The sequence below is a fragment of the Ostrinia furnacalis genome, unplaced genomic scaffold (genome assembly GCF_004193835.3).
Source record: "Ostrinia furnacalis isolate ACB-3 unplaced genomic scaffold, ASM419383v2 OfSCF2106, whole genome shotgun sequence".
In the NCBI taxonomy this organism is placed as follows: domain Eukaryota; kingdom Metazoa; phylum Arthropoda; class Insecta; order Lepidoptera; family Crambidae; genus Ostrinia; species Ostrinia furnacalis.
Window position 1 is genome coordinate 131,438 of NW_021132345.1, and position 22,990 is coordinate 154,427.

Sequence of the window (22,990 nt, forward strand, 5' to 3'; positions counted from 1 at the left end):
AATACAGCCTGGTAGCTCTCAGATGTCAACAGATGGCGCTAAACCCTAGATTCTCCTCCAATCCGCTCCGATCTCCGCTGATCCATAAACGCGTCCTTATTGTTTTTGTCGCCGTGCGCAGGCGCAGCGGGGCGCTGAGAGATGCCACTACTATACGCTGCCGGGAAAAAATGTTGCCAGTCGCAAGGCTAGGGCGTGGTAATAGCTACGGCTTCCTGTTTACCCCTGTTTTGAAAAGATTGAAAATAAAGCATTTTTATACGTCTACTGTAGTCTGGAGTCTGGACTCATTTTTATACGTCTACTGTAGTCTGGAGTCTGGACTACAGAATTTTTGTCATAGTTCTAGGTTCGGTCAGTTGATTGTTGATTAGAATATTGCAGACTTCTGTCAACATTAGGACTTTTTAAGACTTTGACTGCCGTGACACTAGACATAATAGTTTTGTTCGAGGCTCACCGGTGAGCCGCGTGGCGTCCAACGTATAAAATGTATTAGAATTCTTTTAGCTCTCCCTAACCAACGCGACGTGGCCTGGGGATTGGAACCAAATCCTCCATATGTCTGTAATAAATTAAGAAGTGTTCCTACAAATCAAATGACCTGCCGATGGTGATATGGGACCCAGCTGATTTGATTCGACTCAAGTATTCGATTTATCCATCACAGATTTTCAATCTTTCTTCACTTCACTTCAGTAATTTGTGTTCTTTTATTTATTTACGTTAAAAGCGGAAGACAAACCGCACCTGCCTTGTTTGTTTAAATTTCATTCAGTAACTTCAGTTACAGGATATTGTTAGATTTCTTGACTTGTTATTTCCGTTTCGTTATTTATTGTATAGTTTTTTACTGTTTTAAAACTTTAACTAATCAAAAGAAATGCGAGGCAATAAATTACTTACCACACCGATTACACAGTCCCAAAATTAATAGCTTGTACTATTATGATTAAGACTTATAAAAATAAATGAATAAACATCATAATATTAACGTCTGAACCTGATTGTAAATGCTTGTGCTTATCACACAGGTAGGGTGGAATTTTGTAATGCCAATAAAATAATTCGCAAAATTCGTACGTAAAATTTTAACCATTATTACAAACTTCCACCCTATATTCTAAGCTGCAACTACAACTGGCGTTTGACTTTATTTAAAATCTGTGAGCGTGCCTATCACATCTCCCTCATGCAATTGCCTTTCTTTAACGATTCTTTCTTCACTAATTATAAGAGTTTAAAGTTCACATTTTTTTCATTCATCATTAATTAACTTCGCCTTAGAAAATATAATAATTGGCTCATTAAGACACGATGCAATCAGACGTCATTAAATATTCTGTCTCCTTGAAGTAATGATGATACAGAGAACACTTTAAGCTATGTTGTGGTATCTTATGTCGTCTGAAATAGGTGTTATTTTGCAAGAAAAAACTTATAGTTTGAACAAAATGGCAGCATCAATCTAAGTAAATACTGGGGTTTTCTCAGCACCAGTGTTCCTTGTGCAAAGTAACCTGTTGTTCTTAGTGATTAACTACTGATTTGTTAATTTACTATTAAATAACAGTAATTGGTAGAGCTAGAGATTACACGAATTTATGGTATTTTAAAGCTGGGTTGCACCATCTTACTTGAGCTTTAACAATCGTCAAAAATCTGTTGAACTCCATTCAAAAACACCGGTTATCGTAATAGTTACGTACTGTTAAAATTTGATGGTGCAACTCAGCCTAATTTTTCACCTTCTCTGCTATAGGCTGCTTTCAGAAACATTGCTTGAAGAAAATGTATACCCACCCCCCTTTAAAATCCCAGATAACTTTTCTTCTTTAACACATTCAATTAGGATGTTAATTACCCGTATGAGTCCTTATTTACATTTTAATAAAAACTGAGTATCATTATCGTTAAATACAATGCTTTGTCTTATTGTAGGTACTGATTCACGAAAGCGATTCTTATTAGTTTTTGTTTAACCATTCTTTTTATTTACTTGTCTTTGACAAACCAATCTGACACCAACTCCTTACATAATAAGATGTATTTTCAAGTTAGTTTTCCTTTGGCTTTCTTGTGTTATCGCGGTGAGAAATCTGTGGCTGTACGAGTATCTACTAATTGCTAGGTTCTGATCTGTCTGATAATGGTTGTATAAATTGCTAAAATTGCGTCTGTGACCGCGGTAATGTTAGGTTTACTAGTCATGAATAACTGCTGAGTTACGTAAATAGTTGACAACTAGTTGAGAATGGAAATTCTAATTCTAGTTTTATGTGGACTTGCACGTGACTAGTTTTGATAGTGTTTTGTGAAAGAAAACACGACATTTGTAAGCATGCTGTGTCTAGTTTGTGTTTTTCCACCCATAAAAACTTGGAATCTAGGACCTGGGTTTAAGAATCTAGGAACCAGACTGGAAAATTACCTGGCAGTCAGTGTATTCTTTTAATTAGACCAATATTTATTTAAAATTTAGTTTGATAAGCGACTCTATTCGGTAAGAAATTTTAATAACGAATGTTTCATATGTTTAGATTAAATAGTAAAGTAATTTAACATCTCACTTTGATATACGTAAACGTATTACTTGTTATTGTTTACACCAAAACTAGAGTACTAGTAACTAGTTATCTAAAATCATTACAATGGGGATGTTGCCTGGGTCAAAAAGCAAGAGTTTTAATTAGTCCGTCAGTTAACTTATCAAAAAATACTCTACACGTATTTTTCACTTTTTCAAACTAATGAAAATTTAAAGAGATAAAGCGCCCCAAAGTTCATAAGAAGAGGCCCGTGACGTCAACGCTTGCTTAAAAATGCCGCACGTTGTGACGTCGTGCGCAACTTCAACGCACCATAACTATGTAATTATTTGTTAGATTGACAAATAAAAATATATGTGTCCAATATTTTTTGATATTAAACATTACGGACTAAAAAAATTTTTTTAGGCAACTAGCCTATTAAGAGCAGCCATTCAGACGTTTGTTATCGAGATCATTTCCAGACAACCTTCGAGTTTATTTTAATTTCAACATAGCTATATCTTTCAAAGAATTTCTTTTATATTCTGTCAGTAAAGTCGTGCTAAGTTTTATCGATATCGTGTGATTCAGACACGTTACTCACAGGATATTACTGTCACTAATAAAATCACAATTTTAAACAGAACTGATATTTAGATTGGTTGGTGTCTTGTATTTCAAATAAAGACTTGATGTTTTCAAAATACTCATTTATGAAATTATTTTTGCATTATTTGTAGTTGTTTGTTGTATTGTAATAGTGAGAAGGTGGAAAAATACAAAATACACCACGTAACATAAAAAACGCACAGTTCCAATATTCTACAAATCGCGGAAAATTCTTTAAACATTAGCGCAGTATTGTTTTTCGTGCAAACCATCACGCTGCTACCGTATGTTACGTGTACATGTATGTTTATTACCATCACTTCTTTTTCTTAAAATTTTTTCAATTCTCTATGAAATGTTAACGACAATCGTTATTATCGAATAGTTTTGAACCCATGATTGGTCTAGATCTCTGCTCGCATTTAAATCAAGTATTGCCTCGATTTCTAATAAAGTCAAAGTCAAAGTCAAAGTCAAAATTTCTTTATTTGTTTGGACTAATAAATAGTTCTTACAAATCGTCATTTTGCTCTTAAGGAGCCTCTACATGTCTCATAATCTTTTTACCCTACCAGCGCTTCGAGACCAACATTTGGCAAGTGCTGAGAAGAAGCGCCGCAACAAACTCAGTCACCACTGTCTGCCGGTTAATATAAATAAATAGAAATAGTAGTAGTAGGTACATTCGATTCAGGAGCAGTTCACTGAATTTACCATGCATTCTTGTATGGTGTATCTTATAAGAATGGGTATACAAGATTGCGTGGTATATTAAACAAGGTAGTGACGTGCTAATTTCTAGACTTACATATTAAGATACTAGTAGAAATCACTCGCATACATAAATTTGAATAACTTGGATTGACCAGTCCCCGAAAGCAGCGCCTGTTCACAGACATGACGAGTGAACCAGCCATCGCTTCACTCGACCATATTAGAGGGAATGTAACGACCCGCCTCACTACGCCACCACCCCAGAGACATTTTAGTGAGAATGACAATTCCAAGTTATCTTTTAAAAAAAAAACTAATAATAAAGCTAAGTAACAGTCCAGATTGAGAAGCATGACACTATAACATTTGAGAAATTATTATTAGTTTATACATTACTTTTCATTTTAATTCTTTTTAGTGCGAGCATGAGAGGACCATAATCCTACTCCCAGGATGACTTATCATTAAGAAAATCTCGAGTTGTATAATAGGCTTTTTTAAGCATGTGATCTTTAACTATATCTTTAAATTTATTATACGGTAGCTCTTTATATTTATCAGGGACTTTGTTATAAAAATGGATACCTTGTCCCATAAAAGTAGCAAACACTTTATTAAGTCTAAAAGCGGGTATAGCCAATTTATTTTTATTTCTAGTGTTAATTTGGTGAATATCACTTTTCTTTTTGAATTCAGTAATATTTTTTTGAATAAATAGAATACAGTTTAAGATGTATTGTGAAGCGGCCGTGAGAATGCCAATTTCTTTAAACAATTCTCTAAGGGATGCTCTTGCTTTCATTTTATACAAGTATCTTATCGCACGTTTTTGCAAAATAAATATTGTTTCAAAATCTGCAGCTTTGCCCCATAGCATGATTCCATATGACATTAGGCTATGAAAGTAGCTAAAGTAGACTAAGCGAGCTGTTGAAACATCGGTTAATGACCGTATCCTTTTTATTGCAAAAGCCGCTGAGCTGAGCTTTCCCGCCAGAGTTTCTATATGGGGGCCCCACTGGAGTTTTGAATCCAGGGTAATTCCCAGAAATACAGTAGAGTCTACCAGATCGATTGCATTATTATTAAGTTCTATTTGTGTACTAACTGTTTTTACGTTAGGCAAAGAGAATTTTATACATTTTGTTTTCTTTGCATTGAGTTGTAAATTATTTGTAGTGAACCAACTTAAAACTCTTGTTAGTGCATTATTTACATCGTCAAAGTTATTTTTACTTCTATCGATATTAAAAATCAAAGATGTGTCATCAGCAAATAACACGATTTCGCAAGAGTCCTTAACAAAATATGGTAGATCATTAATGTATATAAGAAACAAGAATGGACCCAGAATGGACCCCTGCGGAACTCCCATTTTCACAGGTGACCCAGAAGACAAAACACCATTTATGTCAACTTTTTGAACTCTAAAGTTTAAATAGGATTGTATTAAATCCAAAGCCGAGTCCTTTACCCCATAATAGTGCAGTTTGCGAATTAGCGTTTGATGTTCTACGCAGTCAAAAGCTTTTGAGAGATCACAGAAGACCCCTAGTGCATTTTGAGAATTCTCCCAAGCCTCGAAGATATGTTTAAGTAGTGCAACCCCTGCATCGGTGGTGGAACGACCCTTGGTGAAACCATATTGTTCACTATGAAACAGTTTATTAGAGCCAAAGTGAATCATAAGTTGCTCCTGTATGATTTTTTCAAAAATCTTGCTCAGAGCGGGCAAGATAGAAATGGGTCTATAATTGCCAGGGTCGGTTTTGCTACCAGACTTAAATAATGGCATTAGTCTACTATGTTTCATGAGGTCGGGGAAGATTCCCTTCTCTATGCAATTATTGAATATTATCGCTAACTGTGGGGAAATTATATCAATAATGTGTTTGACTATCTTGACAGAGATGCCCCAGATATCAGTTGTACTCTTTACGTTTAAAAGATTAAAAGTTTTAGTGATATCTAATGGAGTAATATGTTTAAAAGAGAAGTGCGAGTCACAGGGTGTCACGTGGGTTTTCAATATTTCTTCGGCCTCGGAGGGAGATGACTTTAAGTTGGCAGTTGTTGCTGAAGCTATATTCCCAAAAAAATTGTCAAAAGCTTCCGCTACATCTTTATCTGCAGATATCAAATTATCGTGAACTTTGAGAGAAAAGTCATTATCTCTTGGTTTTAGTTTACCAGTCTCTCGGTTGATAACATTCCAAGTTTCTTTTATTTTATTACTGGCGTTCCCTATCTTGTCCCGAATATAAAAAGACTTAGCCATGAAGCAAACTTTCTTAAAAATTTTTGAATACTTTTTTACATGCTCAAGAAAAGATAAACTATTATTATACTTTTTCATGCCATAAAGTTCATATAACGTATTTCGACTTTTGTATATTCCCTTAGTAGCCCAGTCACTAAACTTTGATTTGGTATTTGGTTTTAATGGCTTTACCGTAAAAACTTTGTCATGTTCGGTTTTAATACATTCGAAAAGGTTATTGTAAAGAGCATCTGGGTCTCCCTGCACATACGGGACTAAATGCAATTTATTTTCAAGATTATTTTTAAAACGTTCTAGACGACTAATGGTTACAGGTCTACATACGGCATTTTTTTTACTTTTATTATTCAAATTATTACAAATAAATTCTACTTTAATACCACAGTGATCTGACGTAAGATTGTGTATGACAGCTTTATTGTCAGGGACACAGCTAGAGAAAATATTATCTAGACAAGTAGCTGTGGTTTCCGTAATTCTAGTTGCTTCCTTAAATTGACTAAACAAGTTAAATGACTGAAAAAGGGAAAGTAGTCTTACAGAATATGATGATGAGCTATCTAGTAAATTGACGTTAATATGGGTTTATAGTATTTTTCTTTCACAGCCATGGGTAATGCTTGTGCAAGCCTCGTCCATATGAGTAGCTCATATTGTGCAACTCCAAACCGTGATACATCACAAACGCAAAAATATCGGAATTCGATTATCCAACGAAATTCCTCGTCCCCCATTACCGTAGTAGGAATGCGCGCGATTCGTTTTTCGTGCAAAAATCCACGATCCGCGCGCTCGTGACGTTCGTACGTGCGCCCGCGCGGATTTTTGTTTCGTACTCACGTCCGTGATGGTTCGGGGGTTCACGGAAGGCCAATGAAAGCATTTTTCGCTTTTGGGAATTTTCTTTTTATTTCATTGGATTTACGGTTGAGAGAAATCGAGAAACTTATTTCAACCGGTGAGATCCAGTTATCTGGTTTTTGAATTTATTAGGTAACTATTTTGTCGCTACATTTTCAATACTTAGTCTTTTTTCAAGAATATCAACGTATTAGATTTAGTTACAAATCTTTTAATTGAATCGCTAGCTTAGTTACAATTATTGATTGCCTAAAGTGGAACTTTTCGATTCATTTTCAGGGCGACTGTTTTTACTACTGAGAAATGTATAGAGACATTGTTTTTCCTTTTAAATATTTTGAAGTGTTTTGAAATTATAAATGTGGGCAATGTGTAATAGCTATAGGATGTAAGTTTATATTTTAATAGGCAGTTTTTCATAAGCTATGACTAAAAATTATACTAAAAGTGAAGTATTAAAAGTTGTCTTGTAACATTTACTTTCAGCATATTTGGCGTCACAGCAGCGTGTTTATAACCGCTTCAATAAGTAACGTTCCCACGTCGCATTTGTTACTTTGCGTGTTGCGAAACGTATGAGAACGTCTCGAAACAACAGCCAACAGCCTGTGTCAAACAAATCACGTTTCATTATTATACATTCATTATACTTTATACACCTAATGATATAAACATTACAATTATTAGATTAACGCGAATTGCATCACTGTCGTTTGTTATTGGAGTTACCAATTTTTCTGTTAATTTAAGCATCATATTCATACTTTCTTTTGTTTTATATGCAGTTTGATTTCTTTTTCTTGTTTCGTGGTGTTTGAGGTTACCAGAAGTCTGGTGTCAGGTGATATGAGCAGACATAGAGTCATTGGATGATCAAGTCGATCTAATCAGAGCCTATTTTTGTTTAATTGAACCATTCGGAATCGAATTTATCGTCACGTAGACTATACTCTGATTCAAGTTTTACAATTCAGTAGCATCTGCCATTTCCTTTGCTTTCATTACTCATAATATTTAGAACGATTCTTGTACAGAGTCACATGATTATAGTCCTCAAAGAATACAGGCTTTCCACAGGCGCTACAACTGTGTCCTATCTTTGATTTAAAGAGAAGCATTTCATGGTCCACTATGTGATATATTCATAGAAAAGCTAGTCTTGAAAGCATTTGGTTCACTAAACCAGTAGCAGTTTACCATCTTTCTAGGCAACATTTAAACGACGTACTCGTATGTCGAATTGCGCAATGAACACGTTAAAAACATTTGCGGACGCCAACACTCTCGTCATACAAATCAAGGCGCGTTGAGCTTGACGCGTCATATTTATAACCGGCCCCAATGTGTCCGGCACACTGCCCTTAATGTGGTCACTATGATAGAGATGGAGACGGTAGCCTCTCTTGTGCATCATTTTCAGTTAATTTTAAGTAAATGCTTGCTTTTGCACGAGTCTCTCCGAATTACTAGAGTCTACGCTCCCCGTATAGCGACCGGTCCTGCGCTGTCCGCATCCAATTACTTCCTGCGACCTTCACCAGATCGTCAGTCCACCTAATAGGGGTCCCTGTTGTTATGGAAAGCCTTTGTCCAGCAGTGGACGTCATTTGACTGAAACGAACGAACACTCCCCACGCTGGCCAGGCGGAAGGCTCATTATTTCTGCAGTACCTAAGGCAGATCATCAGCATTATGCACTTAAACTAAAAGAAATGCAAAATTAGGAAAGGTAGAATTGGCGGGACCCTTTTACCGACGAAGCTTACACTTGGTCAAGGAAATATATATATAGTGTGATATTCATAATCATTATCTTCAGAGGAATTGCCAATTCGTTGGCTGCCTTTTTTGAAAGCCAGCAGTGTCGTCATACAGAAAAATTTTTGAAGAAACGAAACGCGCTATGTTTTGAGTACACAGTTGAACAGACTTGGACCTACAGAGAGTCTACTGCGTTCGTCTACAATGGCCCCAACCATTCCGAATGCATCAGTGCAACAATTACGCTAAACTGTAATGGTGATGACATTTTCTTATGGCATTCCGTGGAAGCTGGTATGAAGACCGCTAGGAAACTATACTATACTTATGTGAGGTATATAATAATAAAAATTTATTCTTCTGTATATTTTAAACCGCCAATTGCTTTATGTCTACAATAATTGAGATTTTTGGACAACTTTTTCTTTTTGGCCTGAATAAAATTAACAACGTAGGACAAGGTGGACCGACGACCTCATAAATGTAGCAGGAAGGCGCTGGATGCAGGCCGCCGCTACCAACCGGGCGAAGCCTGTGTTCAGTAGTGGACGTCCTGTGGCTGAAATCATGATGATGATGATGAAAATCAACAATATAACATTCCAAGTTCTTGCTAATAAAGGACCTACACAATACAAGAAGACTGACATTCTTACTAATAGTCGTAAGCATTCCAGAGCAGCCAATTAACCTATACGTGTCATCTGACCAAGATGAATCAACAGAAACCTATCTGATTCATCAAGAATTCAAGATCCTCATTTCAAGCATTCCAAAACCAGCAGCATTTGAGCAATTCAAATTGCATAAGTCCGCCTTGAGGGCATTTCCTTGGATACCGTACCCCCATCATTAAGGCATCTCCCTGAGGATTGGCGCTGACGTGATTTGGTGCGTGCAGTTACGCCAATTTGGCGGACTCGTGTGCATTTGATTTGCAAATGTATTGGAAAAGAGTATTTGTTATTTGATATGCTCATGCGAGGAGCTTGGAGCTTAATTGAGTTTTAATGATATAGAGATTTCCAAATATGTATTGCCATGAGGTGATGTTAAATGAGACAATACACTTCTAGAATAAACGTATTGAGGATTATGCAGTGTTGGGAATTACCTAGATTAGGGTGGGTACTCACTTTCATGTTACTAAATGAAATAAGGTAATATCTGGTTACTTCTGTCGAATGGTCGAATATTACTGTCAATTTTCTGCTTGCGCGATTGTCATTCCTCAGACAATATTAAAATAGATCTTGTTCAATCGCGTGTCTGTCTCTCTACTCTAGAGTCTAGACCTTGACGCTTTGACTTGTTTTCTCTCATGTCGGATAAGGTTTTCTTCTATCTTCCGACGCCTACGTTTAAACACTAAACCCAGCACTTTCATAGTAGACAAAGTTTTCTAATCATGTTACATGGTCATTGTCAAATTAAATCTCGCAAGTTAAATGTTCAGTGAAACGGCACATGACACGTACTTTCTATGAAAGTGTCCGAACTGGATAACTTGGAACTTGATCTTCGTGCTTGGATAGAGACTTGGTTATGGAAGTTTGGAATTTTGATGGAATAAGATAAGTAGTGTGGGCCGGCCCCTCACTAGGTGGACCGACGATCTGGTGAGGGTTGCAGGCGGCACAGGACCGGTCGTTGTAGAAATCCTTGGGCGAGGCCTTTGTCCAGCAGTAGACGTCTTTTGGCTGAAACGAACTAAGATTTCATAAGATGGTAACTATAATTCGCGATAATCTAGGAGGTTGCTCATCAAGCTAAATACAATCTTATGTAGTTATATTATGTGGTAATTTTCTACAAAAATGTATATTAGACTAATGTGCTGACGCTGACACTGACAGTATACAATGTATTGTTGGTAAGTATGTCAGTTTTAGTTCCGTCGACTTCAGTTGATATGCCCATGGAAATGTAAGCAATTCTATACAATAACAACTAACATTTTTCTTGTCACGTGAAACTAAATAAAATTTTCATGCCATAATTTGCTGAAAAGCGCAATACGCAAGGGCTTTAAGATTCTTTTTATATGTATATTAATGACGCACATAATTTACAGACTTAGTTCTAAAGATATTTTTACATATTATAAGCATACGATGACATTTTGCCAAAATTAACTAACATCATCTTTTTCTATCTCTGTAAATGAATCGCTCTATGTAATTAGCAATCAGATTCATCTTCAACTTTTTGTAGTTATTTTTGGAAATCTATTATCAAACTCCCTACCACTAATCGCTAGGCGTATAATGCCGATTTTGTGACTTTCTATTCATATGTCCGATGCGGCGAAAGTGCGCACGCGCGGACATGTTTTATTTTGACTAGTTTTCACTTTTCATCTGCTTATATCATCGGATAATGTTATTCATATGGTACGTTTTGTAACATGACATTCACCTTGAAAGCCCGTTTTATACAGGGTGATTGGATATTGATAGCTCACCACGCCTCGGTCTGTGGACCGGTTTTGTGAATGATTATAATGTAATACAGGGCGTTTGTCATCGTGAACTCTCGTTTAACATTTATACTCAAGTTTTGTGAGAGTGGCCGGTGACTTTTCTTTGGAACTTGTTTTTGACTTTAATTAAATTTTGTTTCAAATTACGCTATATTCATGCTTGTTTACTCTCATTGCAAGATGGGTAGCCGTAAAAAGAAGTCTAAAAGAAAAAAAAAACAACCTGTTATACGTAACGTATGAAGCGGACAATAAAGTAAAATGCAGCCGTTTTTAGATACAACACCCTTGTCACTCATTCCCATTAGCGAGGATACGTTGGTGTAAATATTTATTGAATCCCCGAATAACCTCTACTACACTCTGTATCTTCATTAATTATGTGAACCATAAAACGTGCGACGTAAATATCAAAGCTCTAAAGCCAGCTCATTTTGTTAATTTAATCAAGACCATATAAGTTACTTTAATTTTATTACCCCAGCTAGTTGTTAGTTGTCGTTCACCTTAGAATTTGACCTTAATCACCCTGTATATCGGCTATATCGGCAAATATATCTAAATTCGCGATATACATATTGGAACTCGCCCTCGTGTTACTGTTTCGATAAAAATCTAAAGTTTTATCTACAGCTTCATCTTGATACCATAAATTAACTATCAATTGGTAGTCTATGTTAATATCACAATGTCCAAGATATTATAACGGGTGAAACACTATTAACGTCTTTAATATATTTTAATTAAGTGTTTATATGTAAAGCGATTTCCAATGTGTTTGGAAATACAATTTATTGGCAGTAGGTAGGTATTTTACAAACCAAATGTTGTAGAATTGGACCGAATTATGTTGTTTCGATTCGAAATCGCATTAATTGACACGTGTTTTTGCACTCGATTGACAGAATCAGAATTCCTTATACTCCACCTTTAAACCAAATTAAAATTATACACAAATAAAAATAGGTAAATGTATTTCAATTTATCTCACCAATCAGGTAGGGGTCGCTTCTGAGGCACTAGAGAACCCGAACTAATCATAGGTTGTATGTAACCTATCTAGTACAGCATGAAACGAGGTTTCGATTTACCTATTCTTAAGATTAATATACTTAATATTGATTCAAGTGTCATTGGTAAATATTTCACATATTGTGTAATCGCTCTTAAACGTTTTATTATATCGTCATCAGATTTAGGTTAATATTTTTTGATGGATGTATCTGTTAATGACTTTAATTTTAATTCAACTGTTTTTGAATCCAAAGGAAGTCCATTTCATTTCGATGTCCGACTGGCCTAGTGGTTTGAGTATCGGATTACTATGCTAGAGGTCGCGGGTTGATTGCCGCACAGTATCACCTTTTGGAATTAGATGACGCAGTGTAAAAACGTCCAAGGATTTATTCAATCACTATTTTATTTCGGTACCCAATAAAAATAAATCAGCCTAATATAAAATACAACGTAACGCAACCCAGGTACAACTCACAGCCGTACAAACATACAGAATGACGCACACTGACTAAATCGTCAAATATAGGCGCTGACCGGTGACTGCGCATCTAGGAATAGGTCTGGAGCATTTTTGTATAGTGATTCAATGCATGCAACACTTAAAGATAAACACTGTCGGTTTCCTTTGCGATGGTGTTATGTCAATAGCAGTAATACTTATTACAAGGACTTGGTACTTATACGTACATTTGTTTAAAAAATAAAATAAACATTTTCCTAAACAGAAATTTCTACATACGTATTTTCCACAAAAATTTAGTCTGATGTGGTATGGGATTAATCATATCTCTATTTCCCACCACTTCCACTCCTGTTAAGTGTATAGCCGGGATCTACAGTTTGGCCTCCAATGTAACCCAACCAGTAAAGGTTGAGTAGTTCCTGGAATAGCTGTCTTGGAACTTTTAATGAATTAAATCAGAAAAAATATAAGAGCAAACGTTTACGGTCAAAAACTGGAACCAAAGTATAGTCTGATGTTCTGTCACCTGATTTAAAATGACAGTATTTCAAATAACTAACAAACAACTCTTTTGTTCCCAGAGCTGGCCGTAGAAGGAAGAACCACCTGCCTCTCTACACAGACGACGATGGCCACGACCTGAGCGACCTGGGGATCGGCACCTCCAGCACTAAGAGCAGCCTGAGCGAGGACTGCGACACGCACAGCTTGGCCGTAAGTAACTTCTAAAAGTCTTTATATAATAAGATTATTTACTTTTTTTATAAAGTTTTATGTACAGTAGAATCTCGATTATCCGGATATCCGATTATCCGGACTCATTCTTCACGATTCTAATTACCGATTTAGGGTCTGGACCCATAAAAACGGCAAGGCGCCGTCACCCTAACACGGTACAGACGTTGTCTTGGTTAATTGTTACAAGAAATGGATTCATCCAATGGTCTAAAATGATGTATTGAAAACCCTTTCTACTGTAAAAAGTTAATTATTGTTTGATTTTACTTTGAAATCGATTATCAGGATTTTCGATTATCCGAAACATCCCTGGTTTTAATTGATCCGGATACTCGAGATTCTACTGTACCCAAAATGTACCTTAAACCAGTCCACGAAAGACCAAAATTTGGGTAAGACGAAGTAAAGCTAATAATAATGACATCATTAGCTGTAGTCTGAACACAAACGGCTTGTGAAGTCAATATTTACTTTGCACATTATCTTAAATTCTTAACACGTAACTGTTACAGCTAATATTAGTCACAGAGTAACTGAACTAAAAATGAGTGTCAAATCATTCAGAGTACCGTGTTCTGTTTCCAGAGCGACGGTATCGACCTGGATAAGAACCATTCAGACGTCGACAACCTTTCCAACTGCGACAACAATCGCAAGCTTGGCTCGAGCGCCAATGAATACGACACCTGCACCACGACCACTATCAGCTCCCCAGAACCAGAGGAGTACACGTACGAGGGAGCCATCGAAGGTTACAAATCCAGGATAATATCACAAACTAACAGCAGCATCGTCAAAACCGTTGTCAACAACAACTTCAAAGAAAAGTCCCCTGACAAAGTCAACGGCGACTTAAACCGAATCAGAACCAACGTAAGCAACAAGATTGAGGAAAAACTCTCATCTTTCCAACAGGAAAGATCTAATGACGTAAAAAACAACAATCAGAAGAAGGACTTACCAAAAGTCGATATACATAAAAGAAGAGAACAATTTGAGAGAGAGAATTCGCAAGAGTCACAAATTAACAAACCAAAACTACCTGATATTGCTAACAAAAAGTCAATTAAAGAAAGACTGTCTAGTTTAGAAAAGTTCACAGAAGAAACACACGTACAGAAGTCTACGAGTGACCTGACAAAGTTACCTACTGAAGTGAAACCCCTAAAAGAGCGTCTCTCGTCACTTGAGAAAGTCAAATCTGCTTCAGTTGAACCAGATAGAGCAAAAAGGCTTTCTAATGGCGATCTAAGTAACGCCAAATCTTTGAGAGAACGTCTTTCCAGCCTCAAGTCTCAAACATCTGAAGAAGAGGTTAAAGTAACGAAAACTGAAGTCAAAGAAGTTTCAATGAGCTTGAAAGAAAGATTATCTTGTCTTGACGCAGCTAAAAACAAAGATATTCCCAAAATCTCTGTAGAAGAAGAACTTACACATAAAGATAAGGTTGAAACCAAAGCAGATATTGATTCTCAGGACAAAATGTCAGACAGCTCATTGAAGAATAGTTTGTCTGGCATAGAAAGCCAAATGCAGAGTTTTTGTCGTTCCTTGGATAGTTTGGATATTAACGGACAGTCTTCTCCAAATTCCTTTGAAAGAGTTCAAAGTTTGGAGGACTTTGATTGCGCTGAAATGCAGAATAATACAGTTCCAAGTGATATCGAAACTGAAGACAGTGGTATACATACTGCAAGAGATTCCTGCGTGCCACCTGATGACATTGCAGACTTGACTCAAGTAGCTTCTCCTATAGGAGAACCTATGGTTGAAGTTTCAGAATATGAGTCGTCCAATGAGGACAGTGGAATGCCCTTAGAGCCTACTAAGCTTGAAGAGCCAATGGAACAGAAAGTTCCCGAAACTATACAAACTATAATTCAGGATATCATTATTGAGGAAATTGAGGAGCAAGACAGCAAAGCTGAGGATACTGACAGTGGAAGTAACTACATTCAAGCTGTCTCACAGCCAGAAGAACTGAGTGTCACTGAAGAAGTGACCGAAATACAGCTGGACAAAGAAGACGAAGATACTCTTAAGAGTTTGGACAATCAAGATACTAGTGTAAGTTTGAATGAGCCTGTCTCGACTGCATCGGAAGGCGACACGGTGGTGTTTGAGGGGAAAATGACTATACACTTAAACTTGAATGAAATTTGCAACAATATGAAAGCTGGTGCTGGGAACAACTCTAACTGTAATGAAACTAGCACTACTAATGATACTAACAAGAGCATGCCAATGGTAACTGTCTCTAATATTATAACTACTACTAACATTTCGCCAAAAAATTCCATTAAATCGCTAAAAACATTAACCGATAGCCATATCTCGCTTATTAACCAACATGCTGATGTAACATCTGAATGTACTACTGAAAATAACATTCGTGATTCATGTAATCAAATCACAGTCAGTAATAATCGCGTAATTACATCTAACAATCAAAGTAATGAAACTGCCAATCAGACCACGAATGCCGTGACAACAAACGGCGACGTATCGGTAAGTAGCTCACAAGATTCTAATCCATTTTGGCAGAAACGAACTAAGCGTCGCATTGAACCAAATAGACGAAAAACTATACTATTCATTAACAATAAAGTAACGACAAAGCAAACTATAACTAATACAAGTACTCTAAGTGCCAAAGATACCACACAAGCATAAATAGAAAAGCTTAGGGGTAAACCTTTAAACATCTTTCTAGCTCTAGTCTATTCTTTTCTCATACATTGCTGTTAGACAGCAAGATAGATGAGAGAACTTGATAATGGACGTAATTTCTAGGATTTTTATGATCTCTTGATCTCACCTACGAATTTTCTGTAACCACAACCACACATAATACCGTATCTGCGCCAGATAAACACTTATTTAATTACCCTTCCACGTAAATGACCACCTAGAAACTACTAATTAACTGTTATGTCCGTCAGTAACAATTCGATGTAGATTTTTTAAACCAAATTCATCGTTTACTAAATCATTTTAACGTGCTAAAATATTTATTATACTCATTAAAGTCCTAGCACTTAGCGAATCATAAGTATTCGTAACATTACATTCATTCAATACTTAGTCGACTATAGTAATTAGACTTATTTCAACAGGGTTATGAACTGTAGTATCCGTATAATTATCGTCACATGTATAATATATCCTATTTATATACTTACGTAGTCCAGGTTATATCTAGCTGTAGACCCTATCATTTTAGACCATTTATTCAGAAACGTGATATTTGTAAATTCATTTTATCAAAATATATGTTACACTGTTATGTGCGAGTTTTATTTATGTATTTATATCAACCTATATCTGTATCATTAATTATAGTTCAGGTGGCATTAATCAGTGTCGGCTTATAAATTTTAATGATAGGAAAATCTAAGTGAAGTACTCGAGCTATAGATAATACGTTATCTGGAGTATCACGTATGTTATTCAAATACATTTTATCTTGTGAATGCGACCACTAAGTCAGTAAGATAAAGTATTAGCCAGCGTAGGCCTCTTTGAAACTGCTGCGCTCTGAATATTGAATATTAAACTGTAATAACTTATAGATAAACGCTAGGTTTACGTCAGCTTTGGTGATGGGTAATGTAAGGTAAGATATGGACATTTTGCGTAGTTTCGCTTCATTTAACCTTCATTTGCGCCGCATGTCGTGTTGTGCTAAAAGTGTCGTCTCGCTCGAATGGTTTTCGCATGTTTACTACTTTTATTTCTAATCTGAATTCTCCTGTTACTTTAAGTGAGTTTTATGTTGTTATTTTGTGTTTTTGGTTTTAGCTTTTTACGATTTTATTTGTGATTTAAATTCAATTTTATTGTATCGCAGCTCAAACCAAAAAATGGTATTAATTATTCAATAAAATTCGCAGGTAATTGACGCTCTTGAGTTGGCATTCCAAGAACTAGATTCTGAGGACAGTATGGACGAAAGCAAAGCCATGGATGACTCCAAAGTTAGTGCAAGTGAGACTAAAACTGAGTCTGTCGACTCTAAAGTGGAGACTCTTATTGATTTTGGCACTGAAAGTAAAATACCTGAACCAGTGCCACCGTTGTACGAGAACATTGACATCTTTTATCAGAACAGCTCGGATGGGGCTGGAGCTTTTCCACTAGATATGCCAACTAATGTCTTGGAGCCACCAAAAGAGAAGCCTCCGCCACCGCCGACTGATGATGGTCAGGAGGACGAACTACTTGGAAATGTGAGTGTTTTATTTATTCTCATTTTACCAGTCTTTTTATCTTTAAGGTTAAAGTAATTTTCCACAATTAATTAGTGTTGTCAATCGATTTATAGTTCAATTAAATACATGTTGTGAATAACCCTTAACCTAACTGACTTAGATAATGTAAACCAGACTTGTGCGTTTCTAACATTTTCTAGGAAATCCTAGTTATATTAATTTAATACTAAGTACTTTGATAAAATAGCGCCAATGTTGAGAAACAACAAAACCATGACATGATCTTATGTGTCCTTCCTGTTAGTTTTGAAGTAGACACGTTTCTCACAATGAAGTCATTCAGTGAAAGGATTCCATTTCAAAAACAATGGTAACCTATGCCCATCCATAGATCCCATGATATATTCCTAGTCCGCATCCAATCCTGCAACCTTCACCGGGTCGTCGGTCCACTAAACGCGCCTCCTCACATCTTCCGATAACAGTACAGAAGTCCAGATTTATTTATGTCAAATTATTTTCCAATTCCAGGGCAACTTCAAACACACAAGCTCAGCGCGCCGCATCAAGAAAGAGATCCGCAACAAGCGCACCAGTTTCCTCGGCATTGAGGGTCAAGTAGACGACAGCTATCTGGACGCTGACCTGACCCTCGCTCCACGTCCTGATATCACCTCCTTCCTTCAAGAGGAGACAAAGATCGAGAAACTTCTGTACAAGAAAACCCTGTCCCACGATATGGACGCCAAGTTGAGGGAGAGCAGGGATTCGGGAGTGGACGTGGATAGAGGACCATCAGCTGAGGCCTGGTATAAAGGGCAGTCGTCGCCAGAAACCTCCAGCCCGCATAGCAGACAGAATAGTGAGGTACATTTTGTTTTTAATTTGAGTAAATATTTCTCACATTATATAAATACCTATTGCTGTGTGTCACATGTTTGTGGTTTCTCACGATCTTGTACAAATTTTGCTTACCACATAGCAATGTGAATTAGGGTGTCCCGTCGTTGTATGGGAAAAATTTTTTTTTAAGCTACGGTTACGCAAGAGGTCCCAAAAGTTGCGTTTTGACATATAGATTACGATTAGCATTAAATTTAATGAGATATCAGTCATCTTGAGGCCTCTACCTGTCCTTAAAAAAAAATTAAATTGCTATTTTAGGGGTTCCTAACATAAACTATTAATATTACAAAAATAGCGTTTTTATGAAATTTGAGGGTACACAATGAGTCACAGCAACGTTTAAAATAGTTTAAAAACCAATAAATCCATAAATATTTTCAAAACAGAATTGGCTTTTTGACCAGAATTAGGCATTTACGCGCGCGATTTTAATGTATTCCTAATTAATCCATGGGTCAGCCAAGATATCGATTTAATTTGAGGATACTCAATTCCCTTCTCACAGCAGGTTAATAATTTTATTACGCTATTATAAAACAATGATTGGCATCTCTAAGTGGAAGCTAACAAAAATGGCAGTCAATTTTAGAAAATCAACCATAACTTGAAAACCATTTGTCCGATTTCATTACTTTTTTATTTAAATGATAGCTCTACGTGTGCGCTTGATATTATGTGGTATGCATTGTATCGAGAAAATCAACCTTTAGTTAGTAATTAAATGAAAATTGAATTTTTTTACATTGTTGTGATACTACTTTTTAAATCATTTTTTCACAAAATGTCTTATACTCTACTAAAAGTTTTACACGAGCCAAAGAAGTGTATTAAATTGTCTTTAATTTGATATATAACATGTATGCGTTTCATAACTAAAAATATATTTTTACTTCCGTTGAAGTTCACCATTGATAAAAAACTGCGTAGACAACAAAAACTTCAGCTAGAAAGTGTATGTAACGTACATAAATGTTATTTATATTTAATAGTATGCTAAAACTATTTAACATGTCAATTAGTATTCTGTTTAAATATAATATTATAAAGATTTTTGGCTAGGTAGTTTTTACCTGAAAAAAATCAAAAAGTATATTACTGCCATATATTGCTAAATTTTTGTTAAATTTATGCTAAAATTATGTAATATTATAACAAAAAAGTGCGGTGCGATACCTTACAGCAATAAAACCTCAACAGAAATAATACCAACAGCCTCGCCGAAGGAGTAGAAAATTTGAGAAAAACAAGTCAAAATATGAATTCTGCTAGTTCGAACCAAACCTACTCCTCACTGGAAACAGTCTGTCATTGCCTGCAAATCATATCTTAGGGTTCAACTGCCACTGTTATTACAAAATAAAATGAAATAATTGTGAAAAAAATATAATAGATGACAAACAGTGAAGGGCTGATTAAGTGATTTTTTGAGACATAAAAATGCCGGTAGAGCCCTTGAGACATTATTTTATATTTTTTTAATTATTTTTACGGTAATCTACATCTTATGACGCAACTTTTGAGGGGTCTTGTGTAGCGAAAATATAAAAAAAGATATTTCGGGACACCCTAATGTGAATGTACCTTAATTATAATTTTATTTTGTTGTGTTTGTGTGTGGAGTTTTTTTTACTGTCCTTATATAAAATAATCGTTTTATTATCAACTTAGATCAATAATCTACGTAAAGATTAAGATAGAAGATTATTCAGAAGAGCCCTACACAATTTTGTAAAATAAATTAAAATTTCATTTATTTACACATTCCGTGACTTGATCATTATCAAAAGTCTTATAACAATTGTATTAAACTTTTCAGCCGTACACACAAATGACAGTAACATCTGACGAGGAGGAGTCAACGAAGAAACAGAAAGAGCAGACCTTCACCAACAACCTAAATACAAAGCTGACAGAACTGACAGAGTCCCCACAAACAGATGACAAAATAGACACGTTGGACAAAAAAATACAGCAGCAACAGGTAACGCCGCAATGAATACGCTTCCTCAATCCTGCTATGAACTTTAGACGGTGAATTTTTCGGGTTCTCGCAAGGTTCCATTTTAGGTCCACAGTTTTATAGGGTAGTTTGAATGGAAAATTAGTTTTCTACTTATTTAATTTACATATTATTATACGCCCTTATTCATGAAAAAAAAACAACTCAAGAACCGTTTTAACTTTGTCTTCTTCTGCCAAATGTAGATTTTGCTGTGATAAAAAGAGACTAAGTTATAGTTGAAACGATGTCTTCAAATTTTATGAATAGGGGGTAAATGATTTCAATTTACTTGCTTTAAACTTTAAGGGTAATTCAATTCGGGTTGCTAGGCTATTTAATGTTGTTAAACATTATCACAAACCAAGTAGATCTCGTAGAGTAGTTTTAGCGTCGTATGGTGATGATTATATTATTATATTCTCGAATCATAATTGGCTGTTACTGATAGCACTGATCACTGTTATGCACTTATGTCAACTGCTAGAATTTATTTTTATTATATTGGGTATGGTTAATGCACTGTAAATGCTTTGAAAGCACTTTAGTTGTAATTATTATTTACGTAAGGATTTATTTTGTATCCAATTTTCAGCATCATACATTGAGTAAAAGTTGCATTATGTATTTATTTCTAATTTCGATACTTTCCAATTTATGATGTTAAAATCGTCATTTCTATGTAATGCTGCGTTATTAACAATAATTCTAATCCTGCTTTCTAATGCTTTTCTGTATTGTAAGATTTCTAAATTTATTAAAATACACCAAAAATATTTTTTGATTAATATTATTATTCTAAGTTCTGAGATTTAGTTATTTTATTTTGAGTATGCTATATACAATGAGTAGTTTTGGTTAGATTATTATTATGTATGTTAAAATTTCTTTCCAAATAAATATTATTTATAGTAGTCAGTCCTGCCTTTTATTTCCTTGCACTTATTGCGTAGAATTTAATGCACGTGCATGCATTGCACTATTCTTATAATTTTGCATTTTTCAAAATCATTTTTTTCTTTCAATTTTTTTTTACATATATTTATTACTCATGAATTGAAAAATATCAAAACTTTATTTTTAAATAATTAAAGTTATAACTATAAACTGATAATCAATACCTATGTACGAAAGAACAATAATTCATTGTATGCAATTTCCATCGCTAATTTATTTATCTAATTTTCTATTATAATTCAATAATTTAATCTTAATCTATACTATAGGAATAAATGAAAGCTTTGTTCTAAAAATCGTTGGAAACTGCATTCCATTCAATAACCTCATCCGCCATTTTGTGTGTGTAAATAACATTAAACAAGATGGCCGCCCGTGTACTTGCAGGCGTGTCGCACTAACGAGGATTGGCCTGACGGGCACGTTGACGATGCTCATACCAAGGTGATTGACTCATTTTACACTTTAACAAGGCTTTACACAAACGAACCCTATCTCTGAGCCGTAAAGTATAAATTGGTTCAAAGATTGTGAGATTTGGTCGCTTGTGAATCGCCTTTTGTTTACATTAACGGTTTACATGGTTAAACATGTAAATATTAACAAATGACTATCACACCCACACCACGTGAACCGATGCGTCGACTTAACGATCATTGTGCTAAACACGCTAGCTTCAGCATTGCACCAAAATTGCCTAACACTAACGCCAACTCCGTGAACTAACCACACTAAAATCGTACCTATACCAATTTACTGACGTCTCATAATCCAACGTAGGAAGTGCTGCGATTCGAAAGAGAACTGCTGCAGTTGGAACAAGAAGAACTGAGAAGGCAGAGGGAAAACCTTCTTAGAGATCAGAACAGGATCATCCAGAAGTCTGTCCAGGATATATCTACAGTTCCAAATACGCCAGAGAAGCCGCCTCTCCAAAGACCTGGGAAGTCGACCAACCAGAACTACAGACACTCGATGCCAAATCTTTTGATTAACGAGAGTTATACTCCTGTGGTGCCAGCTATTCCTGAAAGGCCAGCGTTTGATGAGAACATGAAGAGGAAGCCTTTTGTGTCAGAGGAGCACATACAGAGGCATTTTGGTGTTGAGGAGAGCAGGAAGGTTCTGTATGAGGACCGCAAGATTGGAGAGGCGGTGAGGAGACAGGTGCCGAGCGTGAGGCCGCCTCAACCGGTGCTGCCTCCAAAACCGAAGACCCGGGAGTCTATTGAGAGAGAGATTACTATGAGGTAAGTTCTTAAGCTAACTTATATGCTAGTTTCTTCATCATCATTTCAGCCACAGAATGAACATAGATGATATGATTGATGATTTCCATACTGACTGGTTTGTAGTGACCTACATCCAGCGCCTTCCTGCTACCTTTATGAGGTACCGTCTTGCTTGTTTCTTAGAAAATTATTATTCAGGTAGGTAGAACATGACTGTAATCAAAATCA

The 22,990-nt window shown here is 35.9% G+C and overlaps 1 protein-coding gene across 5 annotated transcripts in view; it reads left to right on the forward strand.

The window, feature by feature from the left end:
• smash (smallish) overlaps positions 1–22,990 on the forward strand; it is a 126,431-nt gene that overhangs the window by 92,549 nt on the left and 10,892 nt on the right. For 3 of the 5 annotated variants that reach the window (XR_003656040.1, XM_028307213.1, XM_028307216.1), the window contains 7 exons: positions 13,301–13,433; positions 14,043–15,704; positions 17,351–17,686; positions 18,200–18,535; positions 20,391–20,555; positions 21,918–21,974; positions 22,311–22,780. Coding sequence is in view for 4 of the 5 variants with exons in the window: in XM_028307213.1 (XP_028163014.1) it covers positions 13,301–13,433; positions 14,043–15,704; positions 17,351–17,686; positions 18,200–18,535; positions 20,391–20,555; positions 21,918–21,974; positions 22,311–22,780 (3,159 nt within the window). In the remaining variant the exon portion in view is untranslated. The remainder of the gene's footprint in view (positions 1–13,300; positions 13,434–14,042; positions 15,705–17,350; positions 17,687–18,199; positions 18,536–20,390; positions 20,556–21,917; positions 21,975–22,310; positions 22,781–22,990) is intronic. The other 2 variants (XM_028307215.1, XM_028307214.1) reach the window with 2 other exon arrangements.